The sequence below is a fragment of the Hyperolius riggenbachi genome, chromosome 9, assembly GCF_040937935.1.
Source record: "Hyperolius riggenbachi isolate aHypRig1 chromosome 9, aHypRig1.pri, whole genome shotgun sequence".
Lineage (NCBI taxonomy): Eukaryota > Metazoa > Chordata > Amphibia > Anura > Hyperoliidae > Hyperolius > Hyperolius riggenbachi.
The window spans coordinates 128,296,975-128,323,537 of record NC_090654.1 but is presented as its reverse complement, the minus strand read 5'-3'; the positions used below and the strand labels follow the sequence as shown (position 1 = coordinate 128,323,537).

General features: G+C 42.6%; 1 protein-coding gene across 1 annotated transcript in view; it reads right to left on the bottom strand.

The window, feature by feature from the left end:
* INSRR (insulin receptor related receptor) overlaps positions 1 to 26,563 on the bottom strand; it is a 212,371-nt gene that overhangs the window by 9,747 nt on the left and 176,061 nt on the right. Inside the window, exons 16-21 of the mRNA XM_068253492.1 lie at positions 17,903 to 17,973; positions 13,050 to 13,279; positions 12,217 to 12,327; positions 7,400 to 7,559; positions 5,541 to 5,670; positions 2,888 to 3,022 (exon numbers count right to left, since the gene is read on the bottom strand). Of these exons, the coding sequence (XP_068109593.1) occupies positions 2,888 to 3,022; positions 5,541 to 5,670; positions 7,400 to 7,559; positions 12,217 to 12,327; positions 13,050 to 13,279; positions 17,903 to 17,973 (837 nt within the window). The remainder of the gene's footprint in view (positions 1 to 2,887; positions 3,023 to 5,540; positions 5,671 to 7,399; positions 7,560 to 12,216; positions 12,328 to 13,049; positions 13,280 to 17,902; positions 17,974 to 26,563) is intronic.

Sequence of the window (26,563 nt, the reverse complement as noted above, 5' to 3'; positions counted from 1 at the left end):
CATTAGCGCTAGCTGCCGCTGCCCTCCCTGCCTCCCCCTACCTGTCACCCTCACCCATGCTGGCACCCAATGCACCCATGGGTGCCAGCATGGGTGAGGGTGACAGGTGGGGGGAGGCAGGGAGGGCAGCGGCAGCTAGCGCTAATGCGTCTATATAGATGCATAGACGCAACTCTCAGCTATACTAAGTATAGCTGAGAACAAAAAGCATCTTTAAATTTTGGCTCCAAGGCTCCCCATTGGTTCCTTATCGACCAATGGGGATCCTCCTGATCCCCATTGGTCTGTTAAGGAACCAATGGGGACCATTGGAGCTAAAATTTAAAGATGCTTTTTGCTCTTAGCTATACTAAGTATAGCTAAGAGCAGTGAGTGCGGCGGAGGCGGCGTGTGTGGCGTCGGGGCAGCGGAGATCTTCAATCAACATGTAACTGAAGGTCGCAAGATGGAGGATACTGTCGTGGGACCTAATTGACGTGGGATTTTTTTCTTAAAGGTACAGGTAAGTATTTCTGGTTAATTTAGAACATTAAAGGACTTTTCTCGTTGTTGTGTTTTTATTTCATTTAACCCTTTGTGGAAATGGGTAAGGGGTACAAAGTAGCCCTATACTCATTTCTCCTGGGAGGGGGGCAGGCATCTGGGTTCCCCTTCTTAAAGGGGACTCCCAGATGCCACCATGAACCCCCCCCCCAGAGAGTCGTCGCCCCCACCTCCTCCTGGGGCACCGGAGGTGGGGAAGAGCCCCTTGTCCATGGATTGGACAAGGGCTCTGGGGGGGAGGGGAAGGCTTGGCCGCCCCTCCCCCCCGAAGCCCCCCCATACCATGGACCATGCGGGCTGGTATTGCTCAGGGTGCGAAGCCCCAGTCGGCCGGGGCTCCGCATTCTGGCTATCCCAGCCTGCATGGGAGACAAGGGGTTACAGAGGCTCGGGAGGGGGGACCCCACGTCATTTTTTTCAAAACTTTTCCCACACTCTGAACATAACCCAAAAATTTTTATTTAAAAAAAAAATAAATAAAATTTTTCAATTTTTTTTTTTTAACTATTATTTCCCAGTATCTTTTTAACATATCCTGCAAATTTGGTGTTGCTAGGATTTAAGGGGACTTTGCTATTAACTGCTAAAGTCGGCGGAAAAAGTTTCCACGGGAATGTCAGTACGCGATTTAAATAGTTACATTTCCTTTGAAGATTTAAAATCGATTTTCTCAAAAACTATAAGGTCTTTTTGAACAATTTTTTTTTCTTCGTGTTCCCACTATTTTTCTTAACATTTCCTACACATTTTGGTGTTTCTGGCATTTAAAGGGGCTTTGCTATTAACCGCTAAAGTCGGCGGGCGTTTAATTTTCCCACGGTCAGAAGAAGAATATTCAAAATCGATTTTCTCAAAAACTATAAGGTCTTTTTGAAAGATTTTTTTTTCCTCTTGTTCACAATTTTCTTCTTAACGTTCCCTGCAAATTTGGTGTTTTTAGCTTTTAAGGGGGCTTTGCTATTAAACATTAAAGCCGGCGGGCAGATATTTTTAAAACGGCAGCAGAGGAGGGGTTAAAACGATAAATTTCGTTCTGCACTATTTTAACCTTTAAAACGATAAATATCGTTTTAAACATATATCGGGCAGAAGGGGGCGCCATTTTTTTGCCGGCGCCATTTTTCACTAGACGCGTTCTGGCAACGAGGGACAAGTCATGCTGTGGCTGGTATGAATGGCTCCTTTTTCAGAAACCACTAAACACCAATGATTGGGGAGGGGGGGTTCCACTCTGCCTAGGTTGGGGTTGGGCACCCACCAGGGAAGGGTTAAAGCGGTATCATCACCATAAAAATCAAATTTCAACAGCAACTGGTCTGAGTGTATTAAGTGATAAAGCTGCTAATCCTGCATTCAAAACTTTCAAAACGTTTTCTGCTGCTATGATTTGGAGTTATCATATACCTTAGGAGCACTGGCTCTTTAGTAGTCGGTGCCAAAGAATTGCATGCTGGGGGTTCTTTAGATCTATAATATATTCCTCCTTTTCCCTTTATTTCCCTGTCTGCTGCTTATCTGAAACCTGATCTCCTACTCACTTGTGTTTACAAGCAAGGCTGAGGTGACTCAGTGATTGGAGGAGACAAGAAAAAAAGTAAAAGGCAGAAATGACATCACGAGTTAGCCTTTACTGTGGGCAAAAGACATGGCCCCCACCAGGAACAGAATTCTTGTCATTTACTATATAACATTCACTGAAATCAAAACGTGGACAGTACAATACATTTGTTATGTAAGTAGATCAAGTATTTATCTACTTATATGGGTGTTTTTTTTCCCTGGAATAGTATGGCTGATCCTACTGCTTTAAGGTTAGGTGCCCACAAGGAGGGGAGGGGTTAAGATTAGGCACCGCCAAGGGAGGGTTCTGTGTGAGAGTAGGGAGAGGTTGGGTCATAGTATATTGGTAAGTATTACCAATATTTTACTTTATGAATGAAGTAGTGGTAGATCGATAAATTCACAGATATTCTACAACCGCTATCCTTCGCTCATTTAGACAGGCACCTTTTTCACATGTACGCATGCATAGTGCCTCTTTTCTTGCCTGCACACTGAAGGGGGCATGCTGATTGCACACATGGTATATGGCTCATTTCCAGTGGACTTTTTTGGGGGGGACAAAATATAAATAGGCATAGTGTACTTCGGAGCATTCACCATTTTTTTATTTTAAAATTTCACTACTTTGACCCCAAAGCAATCTCAAGAACGTTGATGCAGTCCCAGGCCTAGAAGGTTGAAAAAGTAGTAGTAAAATTATAAGTATTTACATTTCAAAGGTTTTCTGCAGAGATTTGAGACATTTATTCAAGTATTTTGTCTTTAAACCGTAAATACTCACAGTCTATCGGGACATATTTCTGGTCTGTCCAAAGTTCCATTGTCCATGACATAATGGAGGACCTGCTCATTGGCCATACCTTGATATGGCTGCTCCGCTAAAGTGGCAATTTCCCACAGGACCACTCCAAATGACCTGCAAGGCAGAAGCACCACAAGTATTGTTTAGAGAATCCTCAGAGAAAGAATTGGAGACAAAACTTCTCATAAATGATGTATTTATCACCTAAGTGATAAAAAATAACATTTCAGTGCATTTACAAGCAAAATAATCAGTCAAAGTTGTTCCTGATTAAGGCAAGAAAAGTAATTTTGAAATGAAGTTAATTATATTTTTGCTCTTTATATTTTTGCTCTCTTACACCGGTCACCCTCACCTATGCTGGCACCCGATGCACCTATGGGTGCCAGCATAGGTGAGGGTGACCGGTGTAAGAGAGGCAGGGAGGGCAGCGGGAGCCAGCGGTAATGCATCTGCATAGACGCGCTCTCAGCTATACTAAGTATAGCTGAGAACAAAAAGCATCTTTAAATTTTGGCTCCAAAGCTCTCCATTGGTTCCGTATCGACCAATGGGGATCCTCCTGATCCCCATTGGTCTGTTAAGGAACCAATGGGGACCATTGGAGGCAAAATTTAAAGATGCTTTTTGCTCTCAGCTATATTATAGCTGAGAGTAGTTCGGCGGGGGCGGCGTGTGTGGCGTCGGGTGCGTGCGGAGATCTTCAATCAACTGTAATAGAAGATCGCAAGTTAGAGGATACTGTCACCGTGGGAAAATTGGCGTCGGAATTTTTTCTTAATGGTACAGGTAATTATTTCTGAAGATCGCAAGGTAGAGGATACGGTCGTCGTGGGACATAACAGATTATAGTGTGGGACCTTTTCCGAGGATATTGGCGTGGGAACTTTTTCTTAAAGGTACAGGTAAGTATTTCTGGTTAATTAAGAACATTGAAGGACTTTTCTCGTTGTTGCGTTTTTATTTCATTTAACCCTTTATGGAAATGGGTAAGGGGTAATTTGTACCCCTATACTCATTTCTCCTGGGAGGGGGGCAGGCCTTTGGGTTCCCCTTCTTAAAGGGGACTCCCAGGTGTCACCATGAACCCCCCCACCCCAGGGAGTCATCGCCCCCACCTCCTCCTGGGGCACTGGAGGTGGGGAAGAGCCCCTTGTCCATGGATTAGACAAGGGCTCGGGGGAGAGGGGAAGGCCCTCTCCCCCGGAGCCCCCCCATTCCATGGACCATGCGGGCTGGTATAGCTCAGGGTGTGAAGCCCCAGTCGGACGGGGCTCTGCATTCTGGCTATCCCAGCCTGCATGGGAGACAAGGGGTTACAAAGCCTCCAGATGCCTTTTTAAAAAAAATTCCCACACAAAAAATTAAATTAAAAAAAATTAAAATTTTTTTTAAAATATTGTTTCCCCACTATCTTTTTAACATATCCTGCAAATTTGGTGTTGCTAGGATGTAAGGGGCCTTTGCTAATAACTGCTGGGAAATATTTCCCACACTCTTTGACCGGCAGCATTTAAATGTATTGTTTTTTTTCTTTGAACTTTTAAAACCGATTTTCTCAAAAAGTATAAGGTCTTTTTGAAAAAAAGTTTTCTCTTCTTGTTCCCACTGTTCTAAAGTCGACGGGCGTTTAATTTTCCCACGGTCAGAAGGAGAATTTTAAAATCGATTTAATCAAAAACTGTAAGGTCTTTTTGGGAAAAAAAATTTCCTCTTGTTCCCAATTTTCTTCTCAACATAACCTGCAAATTTGGTGTTTCTAGCTTTTAAGGAGGCTTTGCTATTAAACGTTAAAGTTGGCGGGCAGACATTTTCCAAACGGCAGCAAAGCAGGGCTTAAAACTATAAATATCATTCAGGCAGGACAAAAAAAGCAGGTTTTAAAACGATAAATTACGTTCCCAAGGTCTGCAGTTTTTTAACCTTTTAAAACGATAAATATAGTTTTAAACAAATATCGGGCCATTATTTAACCGGTGCCATTTTTCACTGGACGCTGCCGAGAGATGTAGTCTGTACATAACCTTGGTGGGGTAGTTGTGGTCACACCTACAAACTACAGCTTCAGGTATACATTGCCATGGCCAGGAGCGCATTCCACAGGAAAAATATTTGAACAACAACAAGGACAAAACATTTGTAAAGCGCTTTTCTCCCGTAGGACCTAAAACACGTAAGCATGATTCAAATCAGTACATAATGATATGTACAGGGGGGGGGGGGGGAGTTATGTGATCATAAATGCCAGACTAAACAGGTGGCTTTTCAGTTTCGATTTAAACATGTCCAGTTGGAGCTGTCTTGTTTGGTCAAATTATTGGATCCTTTTGATCTGAGGTTGTGGGAAGTGTGAACTTAGTGTGAAGCATTTGCAACAAATCCTTCAGGTATCAAGGGCCTAGGTTGTGCAGGGATTTTAATGTTAGCTTGCCAATTTTGAAAAGGATTTTCCATTTTATGGGTAGACAGTGTAGTGAGCATGAAAGAATAGATTTATATATAGATGTGAACCACACATCTGCAGAAAGTATGTTGTTCAAAACGCAACATTGATGGATTTTCTCCATTATTCATTCTGCTAAAGCATAAAAATACAGCGTGTTGAATTCTTAGAACAGATTATCATACATACCAGACATCTGAGTACGGAGTGAAGATTCCATCTTTTAGAGACTCAGGAGACATCCATCGTACAGGAAGCAAGGACTTGCCACCTTTCCGGTAGTAATCTGTTTCATAGATGTCTCTGGTCATTCCAAAATCTGCAGGAAGGAATACAATATTTGCCCTCTCTGTATGTGAAAGACCCAATCATTTGAACCACACATTTTCTGCATTCCTTCCTGATCTGCTGGACAATGTAGTGTTATGTCCCAATCAGAATAAAGCTTCCTGTTATCCTTTGTAATCAAGGGCTACAGCACTCAATATTCACCTACGCACCCCCCAAAAAAGAGGGGGAAAAAAAAGTCTTCCTTGCTTCTTCCCCGTTTACATGTAATTAAGGCGCTGGAAAATGTGGGCGCAGTGTAAAGCTGAAAAACCGCTTACCATGCTCCTGCAAAAGTTCAGGCGGTGTTAATTACCATTTCCCTTCCAGGCTGCTGTGGACCCTGGGGTAAGACATAGTACGGCTTGTCTGCTATTGCTGGTGACCGAATTATGGTATAAAGAGTAAATTCCTGTGCTGCTAAGGCCGTGACGAAGCCCCACCCACCAGACCCCGCTCCACATCGCACCATCGCGCTTCTCGCTCTGGCCAAGCGAGAGAGCTAGGAGAGGAGCTGTCGGCAGGCTTTGAGAAATGCCTTATCTATCTCTACACACTGTAAGTGTAATTTTAATGCGCTTATTTTTCTAATAAAACGTTAATGCACCAGAGAGGCGCTCCTGTTTCTTCTGACCGAATGAAGCTGTCAGTAATTTGGGCTCTGTCTTTTGACAGCGCCTAAATTACTGACTGAGCGCCACTATACCCGTAATTCACATTGCAGACTATGGCGGTGCCTGGTGTGCCCAAATTTCCTGCACTGTTTTGGCCTGTCTCATCTTCCCCACCATAGCATCCTTCACAAAGCAGGCTGTTATATGAGTTTTCCCCTCCTCCTTTCTCTCCCTCCCCCTCATTTACATGCTTGAATTTAGAACTCTTCTTTACATTATGAAGACGTTTTGGAGCTGAATCTGTGTGCTCATAATCTGGTAAAGGGAACACGCTTGAAAGCTAGTTATTGAGAATTCTCCTCTTGCCGCAAATATATAGTGTGATTTTAACATCAACCCCGTCACAAAAATCCAGAAGAGTTTCCAGAAGGTAATTAACAACTGGAGCCACTATATTTGCTCTCAGGGTAGAACAAGAAAGTGGAGGTCTTTTACTTCAGATAATCTGTGAATCTCAATCTATCTATATCTAGGCCTATACTTACATATGCAATTATTTTCTTTCTTTACTACGCACAAGATATATATACCCTGTGTCTATATTTTGGTAATTTGACCCTGGCCATGCTGCCCGCAGTACCTCCATGGCTTCGACCAGGGCTTGAATCTTCCTGTTCAGTAGGCCAGCACCTATTCAGTGAGGAGACCTTGGGAAAGACTGCTACTGCCTGTAGAGCACGCCCTAGTGGCAGCAGCTCTGGAGCTTTGGGTCCACCAGGAAAAAAACGCAACATGAATGTTGTGTCTTGTCTTATATTTTATAAACTGTTATTTTGGTACAGGAAGGCAAAAAAATAGATCGACCTATAGCCCTTACATATTATCCAAAGGAGAAAAAAAAAAAGGTTTCTTTGTTTATCTCTCTGCTGATGAGATTTTTCCCGATTCCCATCAGGACAGCAAAATGTACAGTCCCTAAAGAAACTCCAGCCCCTTCAAATGCCATGCAACATTAAAAAAAGATTTTTTTCCTGGAGTTTGGCTAACTGTACTCAGATAATCTAAAAAGAATGCTTACATTAAATGTACATATTTTCCTCTACCCACCTCCTATCTTTACAGTAAGGTCTTCAGACACCATACAGTTACGGGCTGCCAAATCGCGATGTACAAATTTTTTGGCGTTCAGATAAGCCATGCCGTCAGCTATCTCACCAGCCATTTGTAGCATTTCCTTCAGGGATGGCCGTCTCATAGCTTGAATGCCCTGCAGAAGATTACATTATCATTTGAATGAGATTTTAATCTTTTTTAGGATTGTCAGTTTGAATGAAGACTTATGTTTCATACGCTTTAAAATAGAAGTCCTGATGGACAGCAGAACATATGACTGAAAGGGAAACTAAAGTAAATGTATAAAAAAAAAAAAAAGTTTCACTTACCTGGGGCTTCTACCAGCCCCTTGCAGCCGCCCTGTGCCAGCGCAATCACGGAACAATCCTCCGGTTCCCCCTAGTGACTAGGGCCATTGCACTGCACAGCCCTCGATCACACTCCCGCCGCCAGGAGCATCCTGCACAGTATGCAGTGGCCTGCTATTGGCTCTGTCGCCAAAATCAAAACTTTGTCACTGCAGGTGACCAGAGGATCTTTCCAGGATGACGTGGGCACAGGGCAGCTGTAGGCAGCTGGTAGAAGCCCCAGGTAAGTGACACTTTTTGTATTCACTTTAGTTAACCCTGAAGGACAATACAAAGCAATTCATTTTTCAAAGAGGTATGGGTTGATCAGCAATGTAATTACAGTGGAACCTTGATTTGCGAGCATAATTCATTCCGGAAACATGCTTGTAATTTAAAGCATTATTAAAACAAATTTTCCCATAAGAATTAATGGAAACCCAGTTGATTTGTTCCAAAAACTGTTATAGTAAAATAGTATAAAATAAAAATGTAAGCAAGACTTTCACTATAACTAACAGAACCATTGCTATTTGTTGGCTCGCACCTTTTTTTGTGTGTGACTTTAAATGAGTCATCAGGCAGAAAATGCTGCCCTCTGATATACTTACCCTGGGGCGTCCTCCAGTCCCTTGCAGCTGACATGTCCAACGCTGCATCTCCGCTCGCAGCCGCCGACTCGAGGTCGTCCTTACTGCGTCTGCACGAGTGCTGCTGTCAATCAAGCCCACGTTGTCCTTGGTGTACTGCGCAGATGTAGAACTACTGTGTCTGTGCAGTACACCACGGACAACTTGGGCTTGATTGACAGCAGCGCTTGCGCAGATGCACTAAAGAGGTCGGCCTCTGCACCACCAGGGACCCCGGGCCGGCGGTTGTGAGCGGAGATGCGGCGTGAGACATGTCGGCTGCAAGGAGCTGGAGGAAGCCCTGGGTAAGTATATCAGAGGGTCGCATTTTCTGCCTGATGACTCCTTTAACAAGGAACTCAGCCAATCACAGTTACTTTTGAGGATTTCATGGAAATGTGACTTTGCACAGTCTCTACACTCAGATTAAAAAGACTCTGAAATCTCTTTTTCCCTGATTTTCTCATATTAGCCTGTTAAGAGTTAATGCCTAAGTGCAATCACCGCATCCCCGCCACAGATGACAGATTTATTACTGAGGATTAGCCCTGCAAAGTTCCAGGGCTCGCAGGGCTTTACTTCCTTGAAGAGGCAGAGCTTTAAGCTGTAGCTCTGTCTCCTCCACAGTCAATCTCTGCAGATCGCTGCCTCTCCCCGCCCTTCTCAGTCTTCTTTCACTGAGAGGGGCAGAGAGGAGGTGGAGACCCGCAGAGATGAATTGCGGAGAGGCAGAGCTACAGCTCAAAGCTCTGCCTCTCCAGAGCAGCAAGATTGGGGACCTGCAAAGTCGTAGAACTTTGCAGGTCGCTTTCGGTGTAATAAATTATTCATCTGCCGCAGGGATGCGGCGATTTCACTTAGGCATTAACTCTTAACAGGCTGATATGAGAAAATCAGGGGGAAAAAAAAAAGAGACTTCAGAGTCTCTTTAAGTACAATCCTGCAGCACTAAAGGAGGAAGAACTATTGGCTCAGTTGTGATGACGTGACGCATGTATACTTTTTTTGCTTGTATATCAAGATATTGCTTGTATATCAAGTCAAAATTTCACAAAAGGTTTTGCTGCGTGCATGAAAAAAGGGCGTTGTGAAAAAAGGGCCCAGGTTGTTAACCCATTCAGGTTCCATCGTTTTCACGTGAGAAATGTTCACCTCCCATTCATTAGCCTATAACTTTATCACTACTTATCACAATGCACTGATCTATATCTTGTTTTTTCCGCCACCAATTAGGCTTTCTTTGGGGGGTACATTTTGCTAAGAGCCACTTTACTGTAAATGCATTTTCACAGGAAGAATAAGAAAAAAAAATGGAAAAATTCATTATATCTCAGTTTTCAGCCATTATAGTTTTAAAATAATACATGCCTCCATAATTTAAACTCGCGTATTGTATTTGTCCATATGTCCCGGTTATTACACCGTTAAAATTATGTCCCTATCACAATGTATGGCGACAATATTTTATTTGGAAATAAAGGTGCATTTTTTCCATTTTGCATCTATCACTATTTACAAGTTTAAAATAAAAAAAATATAGAAATATTTCATCTTTACATTGATATTTAAAAAGTTTAGACCCTTAGGTAAATATTTACATGTTTTGTTTTTTTTATTGTAATGGTTTTTTTTTTATACTAAACATTTTATTTGGGTACTTTTGGGAGGGTGGGAGGTAAACAATAGATTTATAATGTAAGTGTGTTAATTCTGTTTGTTTTGTTTTTTCAGGTGTAGTATTACTTTTTGGCCACAAGATGGCGGCCATGAGTTTGTTTACATGACATCACTCTAAGCGTAGCACGCGCTTAGAGTGACGCATCAGGAAGAAGACGGCCAGAAAAAGCTCAGCTTCCGAGAGAAGCTGTCGCTTTTTCAGCGGGGGAGAGGAATCAATGATCGGGCTCCGTAGCCCGATACATTGATTCCTTGGCTACCGAATCCGTGGCCGGGAGTACGCGTGCACGATCGGCCGCGGGGGCGCGCGGTAGCACGCATGGTACCTGGACGTAGAAACTACGTCCAGGAACCAAAATAGGTTAACGAATTTGGCGAGAGGGATTAACGAAATTTGCTAACGAGAATCATCGTTGTCAAGCTTAATTAACGATAATTACTGTTGCTAAAACAAACAAGAGATAACGAATATTAACGTTAAATATCGTAACGTTTTTTGTCAATAGTGCGTAACCCAACCCTACCCTGACACAGCACCCTCCCCTGGTGGTGCCTAACCCTAACCACCCCTGTGGTGTTGCCTAAAACAAACCGCCTCCTAGGTGGTGCCTAACCCTAACCACTCCCCTAACCACTCCCTCAAACCATTTTACATATATTAACCATAATACCTTTAAAAACAAATTCTGTACTTATTAACAAAATAATATGACAAAAACTATACCGTTGTAGACTTCTAAACCAGTAACTAGGTAACTACCTCAAAAACTATAACGTTATAATGTTAACGTAATTTTTTGCCGTATTAAAGAGACACTGAAGCGAAAAAAAAATGATGATATTATGATTTGTATGTGTAGCACAGCTAAGAAATAAAACATTAAGATCAGATACATCAGTGTAATTGTTTCCAGTACGGGAAGAGCTGAGAAACTCCAGTGGTTATCTCTATGTTATCTCTATGCAAACAAGCCATTAAGCTCTCCGACTAAGTTAGTCCTGGAGAGGGCTGTTATCTGACTTTTATTATCTCAACTGTTCCTGGACTATTTACTTTTCCTCTGCTAGAGGAGAGTTCATTACTTCACAGACTGCTCTGAAAGACTCATTTTGAATGCTGAGTGTTGTGTAATCTGCACATATTATAGAATGATGCAATGTTAGAAAAAACACTATATACCTGAAAATAAAAGTATGAGAATATTTTCTTTGCTGCTAATCTTCTAGTAATTATTCATAGTACACAACCAATTCAATTTTTTTCTCTCGCTTCAGTGTCTCTTTAACGATAATTGCATTAAAGTCTATGATGGCGCCCTTTTTGTCCACCCTCAGATGGCGCCCTTTTTTCCTGCTCCCGTTTTGCTTGTATTGCAAAGCACTCTTAAACCAAGTTTCTCTCAATCCAAGGTTTTACTGTATTTGCCATCAGATAAGCATTCAATAGCTTGAAAAAGGATCAAGCTCAGGAAAAAGTAGGGACAAAAAAGGCAAATGCTGAGGGCCTAGGGCTATTTTAGGAGTCAGTTAGAATAACATTTATCAGTTAGGGTGAGGAGTCATCAGGTGCCAAAAGCATTAAAGACAGACCAGGAGGCAAGCTAGGTTTAGGTATATTACTGTATATTGGTATGCAACATCCCCCTGTCCCCCTTAATGTGTAATCTTTAGCTATGATGTCAGACTTCTGCCCCAGAGCACACTGGATATGGGAGATCAATTGACATTACTGCTCACTACACAGATGGGAGGAAAAAAAGGATTCATTTTGTCAGCAGTAAAGATACCAGCATCAACGATAAACTTAAGAATGTAAGTGTAATCAGGATGAGGTAAGATTTCACAGTGAGCATATATATAGGCAACATGAGGCAACATAGCACAGTGAGTGTGTGTATATATATATATATATATATATATATATATATATATATATATATATATATATATATATATATATATATATATATATATATATATATATATATATATATATATATATATATATATATGTGTGTGTAATTTCACCAAGTTTTATTCACTATTTAATAATACTCCTAACATTTGTATAGCACTTTTCTCCTGTCATTTAAGGGGTATTGATGTCAGCATTTGATTTTGATCCTCCCTTTAATGACAGAGTAAGGCAGGGTGGTACCTCTTCCTCAAGCCTCAGAGATCGTAGGTAACTCTTCAGGTCTCCTCTGGTCATCAGCTCCATAACCACTAAAGCCGGCTGTCCCTGAGAAACAACACCCAGCAGACGAACCTACCAGGAACAATGAACAATGAGACAAGTCAGTCAAGCACCAGGTAAGGCAGAGAGACAGAGCAGGTCAAATGAGGATAGGCTATGTCTGGTGTAGGCACCATGTCTGGTTGCCTGATGTCTATTGCTTTCCCAAAACATATCTACAATAACTGTTTGCAAGCAAATATCAACTTGGACTGCAACCAACAGTGATGGAAAATCCTTGTAATATCCAGTAGGCAGATTGTATCCCAACAAATAAAGCAAAAGTAACATCACTAGGTCCCCTACCTCCACCTTCATTATCACAGTCTGTACAGCCACTGTTGTGGGTCTAATACAGTATGTTCCCTAAAGTCGTCTTGCTCATTTTAAACCTCCCTGCACTACCCATAAAGGTGTGTCAGAGGACTACACAGTGGCTAGAATAGGTTATCAGCATAGCAGGTGTGATTTTGGCTCATTCAAAGACTGTGATAATAACTAAAACTGAGTTATTAAGTTATTACTGAAAAAATGATTCACAACTGATGACATGTACAGTGTTGTATTTCTTGTACTACTACACCAGGCTGTTATCAATCACCCAACACAAAATACTTCAGGGAGTGAAAAACAGTGCAAAATATTCACTGCAAAAATGCCAAAAAACATTTCTAGATTTTTTGCAGTATACAAAGTTGGACCTAGCAGGCAGTTTTAATTTGATTAAAAGGAACACATTAACAGGTCATGCTTACCACATGGTGACAAAGGAAGGCTTTCATTACGGATGCCTCATTCAAAAACTCTATCCTTTCTCTCATGGTGGCCAGCTCATTGACTGTCTTCAAAGCCACTCTGGTCATTGGTTCCCCTTTCACAATATCCTTGGCAGCACCCTCATACACCATCCCGAAAGACCCTTGTCCAAGTTCTTTGAGGATTGTGATTTTCTCTCTTGGAAACTCCCATTCATCCGGAATATACACTAGAACATAAAAGCAATGTTAATAAAGCCATCTACTGTAGTGTATTTGGTTATAAAAATCAAATAGTAGCCCCTTTTATGGCGAAACGTCGAACTAAACCTCAATTTAACTTTTTACACTTTATGGATGGGGGGGGGGGGTATTTCCGTTCTTCCTGTGAATCAAAAGCAACCAATTGATTTCAATAGGCTATCATTTTGGTTCATTTTTCGTGACTCAGCCCTACTTTAAACAAGGATTTAGGGTTATATTTTATTCCCTTTATAAAAGGGTAAACAATGTAGAAGGGGGAAAAAAATCATATTCACAAGATGATTCTCACTCTGTGAGATCTTCAGAGTTTATTTAGACTAAGGTTTAAATTGTTTAATAGTGATGAGAGAATATGGCCATTTTCTTTTCATCATCATTTTGGAGAAAATTTATTTTTCTTTAAATATGAGTATATTCTCGAAAACACGTGGGCATGATGTAAAACTTTTTGCACACATTAAAATATGTGCGAAAATATATAGTGAAAACACGCTTTTGATAAATGCATTGAAGTCAACGTGCATAAAAAAAGAAATGTGCATCTTGCAAAAATACATTTTATTTTTGTAGAAATTTTGCATCAGTGGAAAATGTCAATTTTGATTCTAAAAGGAGTTTGGTGAAAATTTGAACTCCTCCAAATTGTTTAAAGAGCACAACACTGAAAGATGTATCAATAGAGGCTCAATAAAAACTTCTTTCATTTGGAAATTATGTGGGTGGAAGTCAGGATTACACAGCAGCAGGGCCAGATTTAAGACAAGGCCTAATAGGCCATGGCCTAGGGCACCACAGGATCAAGGGCGGCTGGGCAGCAGGCTTTACTGGGGAGAAGGGAAGAGTTATCTTGCTTATCAGGATATCTATATGGAATGGTAAGAGTCATCTGGCTTCTTACACTAGATGGAAGAGGGGAGGGGTCATCAGGATACCTATACTGCGGAGAAGGGGGAGTTATCAGGCTATCTAAACTGGAGGATGTGGTGAAGGGTCATCTGGCTACCTATACTGGAGGAAAGGGTCAACAGGCTACCTATACTAGAGGGGAGGGGGAAGGGTCCTCTGGTTACCTATACTAAAGGGGGCGGCTGCTGACACTGGCCTTGGGTGGTAAAGAGCACAAATCTGGCCCTGCACAGCAGTAGAGAACAATGCTACCTTAGTTCGGAAACTTTTGGGCAATGAACAGCAAGGAACACATTCTGATGCTCTAATTTGAACATATTTGAGATTGAGGCCCGTAAATACACTTTTTGCAATATTAAAGAGGTACCCCAGGGAAAATAATGTAATAAAAAAGTGCTTAATTTTTACAATAATTAATTATAAATGATTTGGTCGGTGTTTGCTCATTGTAAAATCGTTCCTCTCCCTGATTTACATTGAGACATTTATCACATGGTGACATTTTTACTGCTGGAAGGTGATGTCACTGGAAGGAGATGCTGCTTGCTTTTTTGGCAGTTGGAAACAGCTGTTATTTCACACAATGCAACAAGGCTCCCACAGTGTGGGGTTTCACCACAAAATCAGCCATACAGAGCCCCCTGATGATCCGTTTGAGGAAAGGAATAGCTTTCTCATGGGAAAGGGGGTATCAGCTACTAATTGGGATGAAGTTCAATTTTTGGTTGTGGTTTCTCTTTAACTCCCAAGTTTTAAATCTCTCACATCTTGTAAGTCATTGGGCTAAAGCAGCGCAGCTTGATGTGCAGTAGTGGTCGCTAATCCATATTTTACATAGCAGTGCTTGCTGCTATGTAGGAGCGTGCCTTTGCTTAGTTACGTGCATCGTTTCCTTAGCAACGTGCGCAACTTTCAATGCAGGCGGTTCTGTGACTTATCGCTACCGCGATACTTCACTTGCGGACGCTACTATGACAGTTAACATGTTAATTGTCATAGCAGCGGCTGTTAGTGAAGTATCGCAGTAGCGATACGTCACAGGACCGCCCGCATTAAAAGTTACTTACGTTGCTAAGGAAGCAATGCGTGTAACTAAGGGAAGGCATGGTCCTACAAGGTCCTACATAGCAGCGAGCACTGCTATGTAAAGCGTGGATTAGCGAGCACTACTGCACATTAAGCTACGCTGCTTTAGCAGCACAGCTTGATGAATCAGGACCATTGACTGATAAACCAATACATGTAGATGGATTTGGACTGTTGAAACATTGACTTGCAGACCACTACTATACATCTTTTCTCCAACTTTCTGATTTAACTTTTCTTGGGAATGAACCATGGTATATATTTTTTCCTAGCAAAGTGCTATGGACTTTTCTTCCAAGCAATGAGGTACCTCCTTCTCAATAGACATGAACAAAACCAAACAGCCAAGTTCATAAAGATCAAAACTTGAAGAGTGACAAACCCGAAGAATCCATGGACTGAAAAGACACAAAAAAGAAGGACACAGAAGCCAATAGTGCAATACTGTATGTCTGAGATGACTACAGCAGGAGAAGTGCTTGCAGTTTTCTGGTTGCAAGCAGTGTGCAACCACCAATAAGGCATACAACGGAATTCCCGCCCTTGCTCAAGTCTGTGAGGAACCTCCCTGGTCGCACTCTTAGTTCATAGAAAGGTCACCAATTAACAATTGTTTCAAAGGGACTAGGATTAATAAAACTTAACTTTTAATAATTTACAAATAAAAAAATCATAGGTAGCTGCCGAAGGATTATAAAGTCTCTGATGAACTTGGAGTACATAGTAAATATTAGAGGCGATATAATCACATCACCCCTTAGTCCATCATAGTAATAATCAATTACACAAATCCCCCACCATAGCAAAACCCAACATGTTTTACTTCCATGCTAAAGCTTTTTCAAGGGAAAAACATGAAGTGCCTAAAGTGCAAAAGTTGCTAGAGTGCAAAATACATTATAACATAAGAACAGAGAGTCAAATAGCGTGTCCGCTCATGACAGCAGCCTAAAAGGACTGGCTTATTAAATAAATTATTAAAAGTTAAGTTTTATTAATCCTAGTCAGTGATGCTCATCCGGATTTCGGATATCCGGGTAACCCGCATATCCGACCATTTTTACACTATCCAGCCGGATCCGGATTCCGGATAGTTGAGCAGAAATCTGGATACTATCTGCGGATAGTTTCACGGCCAACCTAGATATCCGCGGATTTCTCCCAGATATCCGGATTACAGGTTCAATAGAAAAAAGGACCACCACCCCCATCATTCTCTCTCTCTCTCTCTCTCTCTCTCTCTCTCTCTCTCTCTCTCTCTCTCTGGTCTTCCAGGGATTTGTAGTACTGTATGTCAAAAGCAAGCTCACATACCTTGGCCAGGAATTGAACCCAGGTCCACTGCTTGCAGGGCAGCTATGCTCACCACTATACCAACAACCACACACACGGCAAAGGACAGCACTTTTAAGTCTGGAAGATTCCAGGGCAAGGGTGGGTAGGATGAAAAGCTAGGTGGCCATGCAACCATTCCTGCTAACCTAAAGCTTACTTATAGATAGTCATATGAGACACATGGCGGGTGCAGGGCTGTGTGGTGAGTGATCCTATAGACAGTCATACGAGACACATGCCAGGTGCAGGGCTGTGTAGTGAGTCAACTCATTGGCTTAAGACTTTACCAAATCCAATGCTCCAATATGGGGAAGCTTCTCTGTTTTCAGTTTTTTTCTTTGTTTTTAAGTGTGGTGTCACAGTTCACTCATTTCTTCAACCACAAGAAAGGCCCAGGAGTAGTCTTAGCTACCGTAATATCTATGTTACGGCAGGGTCCTTATTACACTTTGTTACAGGGCTATGGAAACCGTTTTGCCCATGCGATAAAGCAAGGTGCAAAAATGAAATCATGCCTAGCAGAGGATGGTTTTGATCCACCAACCTCTGGGTTTTGGGCCCAACTCTTGTTGTACTTGAAAACAGAAAGGGGACGTCAGATATCTTAGTAGGGTTAGTGCTATAGGTTTATCTCATCATGTCTCTCAGGTATGCTTTAAAGTTGATCTCATTCTTCACTGGCTTCTGTCCATTAAATGGTTTTTCAGGAAAGTTTGCAAATTGCAACCAGCTGGTAGGAATTCAGTTATAAATAACCATGTCACAATCTTCCCCACTCCTGGTAACTAATGTTGCCTGTCACAAAGAGGATGAAAGGTTTGCCTGCGCCTCTATGTTTGAAGGTCTACGTACATGAAGGACCAGTACCCATGGTAAGCAGTGCACAAGACTTCCCTTTTTATGTTCTCCAGGAATAATGGAAGAGGTGTGGCCGCAGTGTAGTAGCACTGGCATGAACAGTAAAGAGGCTTGTTTTGTTCATGATAAGAGTAGGCAGCTTAGAGAATGCAGAGATAGGAACCATCAGTGCCTTCATATCTGTTAGAAAGTGTGTGTTGGTATTTGGTATTTAACATCTATCCCTCTCCTCCAAACAAGTTGTCTTTGAAGAGGCTCTCTTATTTACAATTAGCTGCATTAGTTACCATTGCCTGGAGTGGAAATTATTTGTCAAACTATTTGCACCTGTTTAAGAGCGTTTAGATTGACCGCAATAACAAGGTCTCTAATATTTAATATTAATATTTCCATAACATACTTACTTTCAGTTGCGCTCAGATATTCTGGATTGACTGATGCATATAATGTCCCATTTGGGTATCCATCATTCTTTCTGTTCATTGGAAAAATAAAAAAAATAAAAAGTTAAGGATTCGATTCATTTAGGAAAAAAAAAAAAAAAGAAAAAAAAAAAAAGCACAGCCAGGCCCTATCTCTCCCCCCCCCCCCCCACACACACACCCAATGCAAAAAAAAAGGCACCATGTCCTCCATCCATAATTAGGTAACTAGGCAGTACGTGTGCGTGCACGCACGCACGCACGCACGCACGCACGCACACACACACACACACACACACACACACACACACACCTTGGTGGCATTTCACATAAATAGTAAAAGTGTCCCCTACATGCTACATATAGTCAGGGTCCCCTTACACATATAAAAGCAGGTTCCCCCCCCCCCCCCCCCAACAAAAATATTATAATTCGGAAATTAAGTACAGTAAACTGTACAGTGATGAGCAATGTACCCTTACCCTAAAATATATTTAAGCAGAATCCCCATGCATAATTAAGCAGTGTGTGGCCATCACCCCAAATTATATAATTAGGCAGCCCAGCCATGTAGGGTTTAGGTAAGTGGGGACACAGAAGGAGGGCAGGCAATCAATCAGAGGGGAGGAGAGAACACAGTACAGGTGGAAGGACAGGTGACCGTGGAAATACAATTGAGATGCAATCATTGAGGAATGGAGAAAGACATATGAAGGGACAGAGAACAGCTTCTGAAAACAGCTGTTTGCCTGTATATTTTTTTTTTTCCTGACCAAACAACATTGTGAATTCCTCTTGTTGCTGAGCCCATACCTGTCTAGTTATGCATTCTGTGGTGATGCATAGTCTGCCCTTAGCTCCTGCAAACTCTACTTCCCATTTTAGCTTTTGTGGAAGTACAAATCTCAGAATGTATTTTGTAATCAGAACTTCCTGAGGCTTTTATCTAAACAATATCTGAAAGTTATCCAAACTGCAGAACTCTATAGGGTCTAGAGAAAGATGCCGAAAGGCTTAGGAAAGGTGTGCAGTAGAGATAACTTAGAGATATTGCTGATTGTGTTAAGTATCACAGAACCAGGTGCAAACAGGTAACTTGTAGAGGTCTCCCATTGGCTAGTGAGATAGTCAAATTATGCAGATGACCCCTCATGTCAGCCAGAATCTCCACCCATCCCTGTTTGTTTTGGGTCCCTCACCATTTGGCTGGCAAGGGTGCATGACTGCCAGGGCTTTTGCTGGAATTGGGTTCCATACCCACATGGCTGTGCAGGGGGCAGAGATTCAACCCCTTACAGCAATCCCTGCCTTGTAGCCTGAATAAGCCATGCCTGTCTAAGATTGGTACCGAGTGCAGCAAATAGCTAGGCTGCTGGTCCTGCAGTGAACCCTATGAGTGGTCAGGGGGGCACAGCTTAATTCTGGTATACCCTGCACCACCCACCAAATAGCGGACTGTGGTGCTACAGTAACAATTGGTGGCACAGACTTTTAAGGCACATCATGGCTTGGCATAGGAGTACATCACAATTGGGGCACACTAGCAACATATTCTATGCCTCTAACAACATGCTCGGTGATAGCCAGTCAGCTAGTATTGGTAATAGCCAGTCGGCTACTGATAGCTGATTAGCCGATATCGACCACCCAACTCACTAGCTCAGTGCCATAAGGTCATTAGCAGCAAAGCACCAATGAAAAGCTAAAATGATGGATGAAGGCTCCTAGTGGGCCTCTCTGCTCCAGGGGCCCCAGTGCAGTCGCAACCTCTGCATCCCCTATTGCTATGCCACTGTTCTCTATGTAATTGACGGTCCGTGGAACAACCAATATAGAGCAAGGATGCTTGACTAGAAAGAAGAATGGTTGAAGACCTGAGCCGCAAAGAAGTACCAGGTAGTAGTGGTGCTCATCACAAGCTCCTGATCACGTGTAACTCGTGATCACAAGCAGCTTTTTGCAATCACGAGGTTGTAATCAGCATTAGTAATCAACTCTCGATCACGAATGCACTCGTGATTGCACTCGTTACCCGACTCGTGATCATGAGTTACTCGTGATCACTAGTCTGTATTCGTAATGAAAAACCTGCCGACCTTAACGGTTAATAGCAAAGCCCCCTTACATGCTAGAAACACCAAATTTGCCAGATATGTTAAGAAGAACAGTGAGAACAAGAGAATTTTTTTTCAAAAAGACCTTATAGTTAAGAAAATGAATTTAAAAGTATACATTTAAATGCGGTAAATACATTAACTGTCATTTACCGCATTTAAATGTATACTCTCTTTCCTTTGAAACTTTAAAATATTTTCTCAAAAACTAGAAGGTCTTTATGAAAAAAAAATGTTTTCCTCGTGTTCCCTTTGTTCTTCTTAACATATCTGGCAAATTTGGCGTTTCTAGCATGTTTTTAATCACGAATACCGACTCGAGATTTGTGATTACATGTGGTTATTCAACTCAAAACCGCACTAGAGTCAGATATCCCTTTCTACTTGTGATTAGAGATGGCCCGAACCTCCGATTGGCCCGAACCGCAATAGACTTCAATGGGGATGCAAACTTTGAAAACTAGAAAACACTTACGCTGGCCACAAAAGTGATGGAAAAGATGTTTCAAGGGGTCTAACACCTGGAGGGGGGCATGGAGAAGTGGGATAGACATCAAAAGCCCCGGGGAAAAATCTGGATTTGACGCAAAGCAGCTTTTTAAGGGCATAAATCACATTAAATGCTAAATTGCAGGCCTAAAGTGCTTTAAAACATATTGCATGTGTATACATCAATCAGGGAGTGTAATTAGAGTACTGCTTCACACTGACACCCCAAATGCACTGTGTAACGCACCACAAACAGCTGTTTGCGTAGTGACGGCCGTGCTGGACTGGTGCGCACCATGGCGGGAGTGCAGGCCGTGGCGGTTTTCAAGCCGATATATTGGTCGCCGGGCTGTGGTAGCTCAATGATAGAACAGTGACTGTCCAGTAGGAGTCTCAGTATAGGTAGGTAGGTAGGCATAGGTAGGTGTCCCAGTATAGGTAGATAGGTATAGGTAGGTATAGGTAGGTGCCCCAGTAGTTAGCTAGGAATAGGTAGGAGTCCCAGTATAGATAGGTAGGCATAGGTAGGAGTCGAAGTATAGGTAGATAGGTATAGGTAGGTGCCCTAGTAGTTAGCTAGGCATAGGTAGGAGTCCCAGTATAGGTAGGTAGGCGTATGTAGGTGCCCTAGTATAGGTAGGTAGGTAGGCAAAGGTAGGTGTCTCCGTATAGGCAAGTAGGTGCCGCAGTAGTTAGGTAGGCATAGGTAGGTGTCCCAGTATAGATAGTTAGGCAGGGCCTGGCTGGCACAGTAATAGCAATTACCAAGGTCCAGCTGCAACAGATAGGGCTGTATAATGCAGTGTCAGCGGGCAACACAAAAAAAAACACATCAGGTGAACATTAGCTCTCAATAGAGCGGTTGAGGGGTGCTATTTTAGCAATAACAATCAGCCAGGAGCAAGCTAACAAGCCTACAAGAGCCTAACTTTTCTTTCCCTATGAGAGTCTGCCAGCAGCTGTCCCTTCACTAATTATTGCAGGTACACGAGTGAGTGTAATAGCCAGCGCTGCCTGCCTTTTATAAGGGGGGGGGGGGAGTGGCTCCAGGAGAGAGTGTAGCCTAATTGGCTACAATGTGCCTGCTGACTGATGTAGAGGGTCAAAGTTGACCCTTATACCGCACTATGGGGACGAACCAAACTTCTGCAAAAGTTTTCCTTCGCTGGCGAACGCGAACCACCGAAACTTCACCTGGAACCGTTCTCCGGCAAACCATTTGCGCCATCTCTACTCGAGATCACGAGTCAATTCGTAAGTGGGCAGAGTCAAATTCGTGATCACTTGAATTCGTGATTGGGGTATCCAAGCACCACTGCCAGGTAGAACCCAGAAATAAGATATTACAGTAGTCACACTGAGAAAGGCTGATGGACATGCACTGGGGATCAAGGAGAGAGGCAGGAAGAGTTTAGACATGACAGGAGGAGGTCAATAATTAGCTACAGTGCAATTTCTATGAATCTGTGGAGTCAAATATCAGTTTTGCTTTCAGCACAGATGTAAAAGAAACAGTCACCGCCCTAGACAAGTCAGCTCCAGTTAACTCCAGAACAACACAAAAAAATAAACTCTTAACTTCCTCTCCATCTGGCAGCCTATTCAGTGGTATTTTCTGAAAACTGAGCAGAGGCAGAGGATAAACATATTCTGTTTATTATTATTTGTGAATAATGATTGCAAAGGGGATGGCGGTTTCAGGTAAGGCAGTTTATGGTCATATACTGGCCATGTAACATTCTTTAAAGGGGATAATAAACATGGTTACTAACAACAGGCTACACGTGTCTGGAACGCAAGAGGCACTGGTGTGTGTGTGGAGAGAGTATGTGCACATAGACTAAATTACAGCATTGAAGAAGAGACTGCTTTGTAAATGTGATAGGTTTGTATAAAAATTCAACTTTAAGGGGCAATAGTTTATCTCAGCAGATTGTAATAAAACCTTATGTGTTATTAAAAAAATGTAGATTACCTGGAGGCAAAATGTAATACATAATAATGCTAAATATAATGCTAACATTTGTATTGTGCTTTTTGCTTGTCAGACTCTCAAGTTCTTGAGTGCTGCAGCCAGTAAGAGGGTTTTCTGTAAGCCACCCTTGAGCATTAGGGAGTCTCTCCCAAGAACTACTTATTGAATAGGATTCAATTCTCTCCCATCATGTCAAAGGTGGTGCCTTTAACTAGTAACACTATTCAGCCACCGTGAATGGAAGTATGGTTAGCAAACAGATAGGCAGATATGAGGAATCATTTTTTGGCAAATTCTTAGTAAGAGCCCTTACAAGTCCTGATAACAAGGGAAGAATGCCACAAGCCAATTTTTTTTTTATTGCAATCTTTTTGCATAGCCTTTACCAAGCACCTTTCTCAACAAAGAAAACTCCAGTTGATTTCAAGGGATATGTCCGACCATACTGCTAGACGAGTGGGCAAAGTCTGTTACCATGATGAGAGTCATTGTTAAGTATTGTCCTATCCAGTGCAGGAGCTTCTTTCCATTAAGGTTTTAATACCTAGACATAGAGAAGATCAGTTCTGTGTTGTGCTGCTGTTGCTACAGCATAGAGGTGTGGCTCCCAAAATCCTACCTGCCTGTGTGCTGCCTATAGGTGGAAGCCCTGGAGCCATCGCTGGGTACCAACTGCATTAGAGACCCTGAACTGCTGTTGCTGCCGCTGAGTGGAGTCTAAAGGTGGCCATATATCAGGCAACTTGGCATCCAATCGATCATCCGATTCGATTATTATAACGGCATAAGAATCGTTACCACCAAGTGCATGTCCTATCGATGATGAAATCAATTTCTGGGCGAAATTGGTTACATTAATCGTTCGAACACAGTGGCGTGGCAATAGGGGTTGCAGAGGTAGCGACTGCATCGGAGCCCTGGGGTCAGAGGGGCCCTCCCTCAAGCACAATATTAGCTCTCTATTGGCCCTGTGTTGATAATGATCACTTCTATAGATGCTTTAAAGAGACACTGAAGCGAAAAAAAAAATTATTATATTATGATTTGTATGTGTAGTACAGCTAAGAAATAAAACATTAAGATCAGATACATCAGTCTAATTGTTTCCAGTACAGGAAGATTTAAGAAACTCCAGTTGTTATCTCTATACAAAAAAGCCATTAAGCTCTACGACTTTCAAAGTCGTGGAGAGAGCTGTCTTCTGACTTTTATTATCTCAACTGTAAGTGAACAGTTTTCTTTTTATCTGCCAGAGGAGAGGTCATTACTTCACAGATTGCTCTGAAAGAATCATTTTGAATGCTGAGTGTTGTGTAATCTGCACATATTAGAGAATGATGCAATGTTAGAAAAAACACTATATACCTGAAAATAAAAATATGAGAATATTTTCTTTGCTGCTAATCTTCTAGTAATTATTCATAGTACACAACCAATTCATTATATCATATATATTTTTTTCGCTTCAGTGTCTCTTTAAATAGTAGTAATCATTCACAAACTGTTTCCCATCCCCTACTTGCACCGCTGACACTGTTGTCCTTGGCTCGTTTTGGTGCGCCGTATCAATTGTTATGTATATAGAGTGCTTGGGGGGGCCCCATGTAAAACTTGCACTTTAGCTATGCCACTGGTCGAACATGCTGCAAGATGTCGGCCATCATGGTCGGTGCGCGGCAGTAATGGCGTGCAATATCAGGACAAGCAATGAACACGACAAAATCCCCTATGCTGTCCCCCCAATGGACAATGTGCCCCCCTCAGTGCACTATACATTAACTGTCTAAGTCCGCCGCTTGCTGCTGGCTCTGGGATCAGTTCTTCGTCCATACACACACCCCATGTGGTTGCTGGCGTACACGTGGGCACATATGTGACGTCACACACGCACCTACATTACTCCGTCAACCACGTGGGGGGGGGGGTATGGATGAAGGACCCAGCCCAGAGGCAGCGGCAGACACAGACTGGTATGTGCCTGGTATGTGTAATGTATAGTGCACTGGCCAGCAGCTTTGACCATTGGAAGACAGCGTTGGGCCAGTGAGGGGGCTATTTTGGATTACTTTCAGCATGAAATTGATCGGGAATTGGCCTGTGGTGTATGGGCAGGCAACAAATCTCTCTTTGATCACATTTGATCAGAGAGAGATCTGTCTCTTGGTTGATGCCCATACATTGTCTAACCCTGCAGACAGGAATTCACAGGAACAACCAGTTATCTGATGACTAGAGAAACAACCAAGACATCCTCCACACCTTGCCATCGTCTGCGGCTGCTAGCTGGAATTTATGGTTCCCATTCTTTTTGTCTTTACATCTTTGGAACATCCAGTCTTGCTCCTTTGTTGTCCCACCACCTGCACTTGCTGAGGAATTATAGTTTGATCTTTGTTGCCTGGACTTATTACAACCTTTTGTTGGACCTTTGAGCCCTATTACTCTAGACCCTAGGTTCTCAACATGCGGTACGCGTACCCCAGGGGGTACTTCTGATGGTTCCAGGGGATACTCAGACTTGCTATACTTAACCAAGAATAACAAATTTAGAGTTTTAGAAAATGATAAATCCCATTTAAACACCAAATTAGTATTTTAGATAAAATAAAAGCAATAGTAAATGCTTGGAAATTGTTTAGAACCAATTATCATGTAATATGATATATACATACATTTGTCAAGGGGTACTTGCGATAATGTTTACTATGCTAGGGGGTACTTGGCGAGTACAGGGTTTTAAAAGGGGTACATACTAATAAAATGTTGAGAAACACTGCTCTAGACAATTCATTAATTTATTCCAGGGGCGTTGCTAGAATCCTAAGAGATCCGGGGCAGTTTTAGGCACTCCAGCCAAAAGAGGAGTGTGGCCATGCACCGGAGTGGAGCCAAATTTATATGGATTGAACAGCTGTCCAAGTAGGCCTTCCCATCAAAATGTTGGATGAAGCCCTCCTCTCCATTAACACAAAACAGAATATCGCAAAAATAGTGTCATCTGGCTTCTGTTCTGGCTGGTCCAGCTTTCTGCTGAGTGAGCTGGCCTGCTGCCAGTCTGCCCATAGCATTCCCTGACCTTCTAGTGGATCTACCTACTATGCTCTCACAGGCCTCCCATTGAGGCACCACAACTCCCAGCATGCAACATAGAAGAACCAAAGCTCCCTGCATGCCCCCATAAAGGAATAGCATCTAGCATGGCACCACAGCACCCAATATGCCCACATAGTGGCACCATAGCACCCAGCATACCTCCTATTGCTGTGTGCTGTGGTGCCTCCATGGGGCTTGCTGGATGCTGTAAATCCATGCTGGGTGCTGTCATGCCTCTGTGGGAATGCTGGGTGCTGTGGTGCTATGGTGTCTCTATGGGGCTTGCTGGATGCTGTAATTCCATGCTGGGTGCTGTGGTGGCTCTACTCTGCCTGGTGGTCATCCGGGGCACCACAGAATAGATCTTTGGGGCTAGCAATGCCCGATTTATTCCTTTTATTCCTGGGTTTCCATATGCGCCAATAAAGAATCTGCTCATTAGAATGTTCACTTGTGAGTCAGTTTGTGCTCTGCTTCCTACACTTCTGTTACATATACCATTTTATTGTAATACAGAACTGCAAAAAAAAAGCCAAACATCATTAACCACTTTAGTACCAGTGGTCTCTGCCCCCTTAAAGACCAGAGACCACTTGTACCAGAAATAGCGCAACACAGATGAATCGCCGCACATATCTGCCGCAATCGCCATCACTGCCACACGCCGGGAACCTGGGCCACCCACTCTGCTGTCTCTATGATGGCAGAGTTCCTGTGAGCAGGTCAGGAGCCGCTTTCATTGGCTCCTGACCCTGCCTATCAATGTAAGCGGCTTACATTGACAGACAGGGTCAGGAGCCAATGAAATCGGCTTCTGACCTGCTCACAGGGCTCTGCTGTTATAGAGATGGCAGAGCGAGTGAGCTATGGTGGGGAAACAGCGGCGAGATCGTTGGGAGCGATGAAAGCGGAGAGAACGCGCGGCGTCGGTTGATTGAATGCTATGCCCAGCCAGCCAGTTAGCCACCACAT